The following is a 6,535-nucleotide window of genomic DNA, read 5'->3' as shown; positions in this document are numbered from 1 at the left end:
TATATGAATAGGAAGGGTTTGGAGGGATATGGGCCGGGTGCTGGCAGGTGGGACTAGATTGGGTTGGGATATCGGGTCGGCATGGATGAGTTGGACCGAAGGGTCTGTTTCCATGCTGTATATCTCTATGACTCTATGACTCTATAATGCACTTAAAACTTGGGGCAATTTAGCATGGTCAATTCACCTAACCTGCACATCTTTTGGGCTGTGGGAGAAAACCGGAGCACCCGGAGAAAACCCATGCAGACACAGAGAGAACATGCAAACTCCACACAGACAGTCGCCAGAGGCTGGAATGGATCCTGGGACCCTGGTGCTGTGAGGCAGCAGTGCTAACCACCGAGCAACCGTGCCGCCCCACAGGAACAATGAGAACCCATAGGAACAATGAGATATCAACCCATTTTCTACCTTGTGTAGGCAAACACTTCAACTTGAGCTGCTCCTTTTTGCCTATATTTCCCACCCAGAATATCTCTGCAGAGTTGTTACATTGCCTTTTCTATCTTTGTGTGCATGTGTTTGGAATAAAAGGGGGTATAGTTTAAATCCCATAATGCAACTTAGTTGATAAACCATTATTATCTAAAAACACCTGCCTTTGATAAAGATGTAAATTTTGAATTTTTTGAAGAGTCCTGATGAAAGTCTCTCAACTTCACAATAACAGTAAAAAAGAAAAACATTTTCAGCACACTCCTGCCATCAGTCTGAACACTTTGTAATTAAACCAAGCTTTCAAACACGCGGATCATTTATTGATGATTAAATATGAAGAAGCATTGATGCATTTTTATTTACTGTATCCAGACAGTGAAATCACTTTCTCCCTAGGACTGGCCATCAACTGGCTCAAGCCAGTCATCCCAAAACATGAATTATTACCAGCTACATCCTGTTTTACTGACACCACAAACAATTAATTTGACAAAGCATTTCATTTCTTTTCACAAACTTGAGAACCAGCATCTCATTTTTCAAAGAGGTACTCTACAAATTTCTGGACCAAATACCGAGTCCCACAATTTCACACCGTAGTCACTGTTTACATTTTTCTCACAGACATTTTCGGCTGTCGGTCACAATTCTTCTGGGCCTAGCTTGTGTTTCTTCACTAGTTGCTGTACCATCACCTTCCACCATCATCACTTGTTGTTTGATCTCTTTTATTTTCCTTTTATCCTGTCCTCCCCCCAATCCTTTCCTTGTTACATCTCTAAAACTTTACCCAGTTCTGATAAAAGATCATCAGCCTGAAACATTAACTTCTGTTTCTCTCCACAGTTGCTAGACCTGTTAAGTTTCTCCAGCATTTTTCATCTTTATTTCAAATTTGCAGAATCCACATTCTTTCTGCAATGTCCAAACTAATTTCATTTCCACCAACAATTACTGTTTTCATTTCCTGCCTAACACCGTGGTAGTTAGCCTTCCCCCAATTTTGTACTTTTACCCGAGGACTACTCTTAAACATAAGTAACTTAAAACTTAGGTAATTAGGATCACTGTTCTAGAAATGCTCCCCTGCTGAAACACTGACCACCTGACCAGGTTGATTCCCCAATACCAGGTCTGGTTTACCCTTCCCCTAGGTAGGATATTTACATATTGTTTCAAGTAAACGCCCTGGACAAAGCTAACACGTTGTCCCCCATGGCACCAAGTCAACTTCAGTCAACATAGGGAAGTTCAAATCATCCACCACAATAACCCTTTTACCTTTTTAAAGTGCCTGGGATTGGGGATAGTGTACAGATATAGAGACAGAACTGGTCAGCAGACAGAAAACAATGAATAGAAATAAACTTTCCTTTTCAGAATGACAGGCTGTGACTAGTGGGGTACCACAGGAATCAGTGCTTTGACCCCTGCTATGCCCAATATATGCTAATGCTCTAAATGAGGCTATTACATGTTACACCTCCAAGTTTGCAGGTGACACAAAGCTGGGTGGGAGGGCGAGCTGCGAGGAGGATGCAGAGATGCTTCAGTGTGATTTGGAGAAGCTGAGAGAGTGTACAAATACATGGCAGATGCAGTATAATGTGGATAAATGAGATCTTATCCAATTTGGTAGCAAAATCAGGAAGGCAGATTATTGTCTGAAAGTGATAGACTGGGAAAGGGGGAGGTGCAATGAGACCAGAGTATCTTTGTACACCAGTCGCTAAGACTAAGCAGGCAGTAAAGGTAACGAATGGTATGTTGGCCTTTATAGAAAGAGAATTTGCACACAGAAGCAGAAATGTCTTGCCACAGCCGTACAGGATAAAGTGAGGACTGCAGATGCTGAAGAGTTAGAGTTGAAATGGATGGCGCTGGAAAAGCACAGATTAGGCAGCATCTGAGGAGCAGGAGAGTTGATGTTTCAGACATAAGCCTTTCATCAGGAATGTGGAGGGGGATGAGAGATAAATAGGGGAGGTGGAGTGGGGCTGGGTAGGAAGGTAGGTGGGTAGGCAATTGATGGATGCAGGTGGGAGGTAATTGTAAAGTCAATGCTGGTGCCGTATGGTTGAAGGGTCGCAAGGTGAAAGATGAGGTGTTCTTGTACAGGGCCTTGGTGAGACCACATATGGAGTACTGCATGTGGCTTTGGTCTCTTTCTCAGAGCAAGGATTTTCTCGCTATGGAGGGAGTGTAACAAAGATTTGCCAGACTGATTTCTGGGATGGAAGGACTGATGATGGAGAGTTAAGACTATATAGTTAAGACAATATTCATTGGGGTTTATAAGAATAAAAGGTGGATCTCAGAGAAACCTATAAATTTCTAATAGGGAAAGATTTTCCCAATAACCAGGAAGTTCAGATTCAGGAGTCACATTCTAAGGAAATGAGGAAGGTCATTTAGGTCTGAGACAGAATTAAAGTGGAATTCTCTGTCACAAAAAGTGGTCAAAACCAAAACACAGGATATGTTCTTATCATGAAAGATATAGTTCCTAAAACTAAAGGAGCCAAAGGGTATGGGGAGAAAGTGGGAAGGACCATTCCTGATACAGGCTGTCGATGTTCCTGCTCCTCGGATGTTGCCTGACCAACTGTGCTTTTCCAGCAATACATTCTCAACTATGTTTCTATTTTTAAATACCAGAAATCATCAAGAATAAAAAGACAATGCAATGCAAGTAGCATCGTAATTCTGCCTTCACCAACCTGCCGGTGAACATCTGTTGGGCCAAAATCTCCGAATGCTTCCCAAATTCCACCATTTTCATCCTCTTCATAGAATCGAACCTGGATATCATCTGATAAAAGAGAATGTTTATCAGGTGGTGGAACATAAACCACAAGGTGAAAAGCAAAATAAAAACTGCTACATTCACACCTCAGCAAAGGTAAAAGAGTAAGGAGGTTTGTAATCAGGCTGTAGAATGACTGGCAATCTGGTAAATTAAAGAGGGTTATTACAACAACACCGAATCATCTATCACATGTGTCAACACAAAAAAATGCACAGAAATTCAAACATAACAATATTGGTTGCTAAATGTCTTTGGACATCAAACAATGAAAGCACTCACTCAATTCTTTGAGAAGATAACAAGGAAACAACAAGCAAGTTAGACAAAGGAGAGCCAGTGGACTCCTCCATTTGGACTTCCAGACGGCCTTTGATAAAGTGCTGCACAGGAGCCTACTCATAGGATAAGAGCCCATGGTATTAGGGGCAAAGTACTGGCATGGACAGAGGATTGGCTGACTGGCAGAAGGCAGAGAGTGGGGGGGTAAAGGGATCTTGTTCAGGATGGCAGCTGGTAACTAGTGGAGCTCCACAGGGATCACTGTTGGGAGTATTCATTTTATACGTTAACAATGTGGATGAAGGAACTGAGGGCAGTGATGCTAAGTTTGCAGATAACACAAAGATAGGAGGAGGGGCAGGTAGTGGTGAGGAAGTGTTGAGGCTGCAAGGAGGACTTGGACAGGCTAGGAGAGTGGGTAAAGAAGTGGCAGATGGAGGAAAATATGAGGTTATGCACTTTGGTGGGAAGAACATAGGTGTAAATTGTTTTCTAAATGGGGAAAATCTTCTGAATTCTGACTTAGGAATCCTAGTTCATGATTCATTAAAGGTTAACTTGCAAGTTCAATTGGCCTTTAGGAAGGCAAACATAATATTAGCATTCATTTCAAGCGGGCTAGAATTTAAGAGCAGGGAGACTATATAAGGCTCTGGTCAGAGAGCACTTGGAATATTGTGAGCAATTTTGGACCCTGTATATAAGGAAGGATGTGCTGGTGTTTTTGGGGAGGGGGGGTGGCAGAGAAGGTTTACAAGAATGATCCTGAGGATGAAGGACTTATCATATATGGAGCAGTTAAGAATTCTGTGTCTCGGCTCAATGGAGTTTAGAAGGATGAGGAGAGATCAGATTAAAACTTACAAAATACTGAGAGGCCTGGATAGTATGGACTTGGAAGATGTTTCCACAAATAGGAGAGACTAGGACCCAAGGCACAGTGTCAGAGTGAAGGGATGACTCTTTATAACTGAGAAGTGGAGGAATTTCTTCAGCCAGAGGGTGGGGAATCTGTGGAAGTCATTGCCGCAGAAGGCTGTAGAGGCCAAATCATTGGGTGTGTCTAAGATGGAGAGAGGTTCTTGATTAGTAAAGGGTTCAATGATTATGGGAAGAAGGCAGGAGAACGGGGTTGAGAAACAAATCAGTGATGATCAAATGGGGAAACAGATTTGATGGGCCGAACAGCCAAAACCTACTCTGATAACTCATGGTATAAGATATAAGAGATGACTTATTATGCTTTCAAAATGACAGGTTTGAATAGAGTAAACACGTAAGGTTCCCTCTGGTGAGTCAGCCAATGGGAGTCACAGATTCAAAATCATTGGAAAAAGACTAAGGGAGATGGATGAGAAGGGAAATATTTACACTTAAGAGTTGTTGAAACTTGGAACACAACTAGATCTGAAAAGATGATAGAAGCTGATTGACAAAGAATTTAAAAAGCAGTGGGAGGAGTTCCAGAGGATGAGGACACTCCAGAATTTCAGAGTAAAAGCAGGGCCCTAGGTCAAGACACAACTACTGTTTGATGTTCCAGCATAGCTAATAATAATAAGCCAAACATCCTCATTCTGTGCTGTCAGCTTCTGTAACTCTGTAACACTCGGATGGTCTTGCTTCTTGCTGTCACACTGATGAGCTGCTAATGAGTAAAACTGGGCTCAAAGTAATGGCCAATGCTTTTCGGTAATTTAATCGGCAAGCAAAGCCCTGACTTTCTGTTGTGACCGGTCTCAGTTCAATCACATTTACACCAACAGCAACTCTTACTTCCTCTTGTGTTTTGCATTAATAAGACATTTAATCTGCATTAATTCTTAAATCAAGTAAAAACAGTCCTATTAAAGTAACATTTTTTAAAGATATATAACTGTCACATATACAACAACTACAAAATCATAACAAAAACAGTGGGCAAGATACAGTTACTGTAGCTTACAAAATTCCCCTGACATCGTCACTGGAGAAACCCTAGCAGTGACCACTGCAAAGACTTCCTCAAAAAATCTCATCACTATCACTGCTGCCCAATTAGGAAAGAGAACAATGTGTGAGAGAGGTAAATAGACAGAGAACAGGAACATGCAGAGAGAGTGAACAAACAGGTCGCAAGTAATACCATGGACAGTACTTGGGGTTGAATTAATCGTTGAAAATTAATAGTTTGTAATTTTTACTTTTTACTTTTGTATTTTTCTTTTGTTTTTCTTTTCTTTGATTGATTAGTTAGCAGCATCAGCACAGCAGCGAGAGTGGGCCGTGCACAGAGTAGAAGCAGTAAAGCTGCTCCGGTGATTGGAGATGGTGCCAGTGAACTCTTCAAAATGGCGGCACTGGAATCTCGGAGGAGAGCAGCTGGAGAGGAATCTTGGCGCGGTGTCAGACTGGTCTGGCACTGGAGCCAGAGACTCGTGGTGACACTGAGGCAGCAGCAGAGTCAGGGACTCCTGCTTACAGTCACAGCAGGCCCAGAACGGGGCCTCCTCGCTATCAGCGGGCTGGCAGAGTCAGGGGCGAGTGTTGGATCATTATGGGACTTGGTAGTGACAAGGTGGACCCAGTGGTGAAGAAATGGTTCCTAAACACTAGGTTACAACATGGTGGAGGAGAGGTGGCAACACAAGTGTTGTTGGTGAGCCACCTCAGGGGTCCATGGTGGAGACAGCAGAACAAAGATAGACTGTCTTTCAATGATATCTTTTTATCCTTAAACTATTCAAAATAGCGCAAGATTGTGGCAACAGTTTGAAGCATTTCACTGTATTTTACTGTATTATTCTCTGTAAAATGCAAGTGACAATAAATCATTCAAATACAAATTGTCAGGTAAATTCAGGGTCATCACAGGTCAGTGTCAACAAGGAACTGGGATGTGATGGGAGTTTGGACAAGGGCAGCTTGTGGGGGGGCAGGGTATTTGAATGAGCTTGTGGGAGGTATTTGGATGAGCGTGTGTTTACAGCAGGTTGTGGGGGGGGTATTTGGATGAGCGTGTGTTTA

At 42.4% G+C, this 6,535-nt stretch overlaps 2 protein-coding genes across 6 annotated transcripts in view; one reads left to right on the top strand and one right to left on the bottom strand.

Annotated features, from left to right (window-relative positions):
- LOC122539548 (nuclear factor NF-kappa-B p105 subunit-like) overlaps positions 1–6,535 on the bottom strand; it is a 96,626-nt gene that overhangs the window by 32,960 nt on the left and 57,131 nt on the right. For all 5 annotated transcript variants that reach the window (XM_043674520.1, XM_043674523.1, XM_043674521.1 and 2 more), the window contains one exon: positions 3,162–3,253. In XM_043674520.1, coding sequence (XP_043530455.1) covers positions 3,162–3,253 — 92 coding nt within the window. The remainder of the gene's footprint in view (positions 1–3,161; positions 3,254–6,535) is intronic.
- Positions 1–6,535, top strand: part of manba (mannosidase, beta A, lysosomal) — a 228,725-nt gene that overhangs the window by 191,567 nt on the left and 30,623 nt on the right. The gene's annotated exons all lie outside the window — the stretch shown is intronic.

The sequence above is a fragment of the Chiloscyllium plagiosum genome, chromosome 32 (assembly GCF_004010195.1).
Source record: "Chiloscyllium plagiosum isolate BGI_BamShark_2017 chromosome 32, ASM401019v2, whole genome shotgun sequence".
NCBI lineage: Eukaryota > Metazoa > Chordata > Chondrichthyes > Orectolobiformes > Hemiscylliidae > Chiloscyllium > Chiloscyllium plagiosum.
This window is presented reverse-complemented; position numbering and strand designations above follow the sequence as displayed.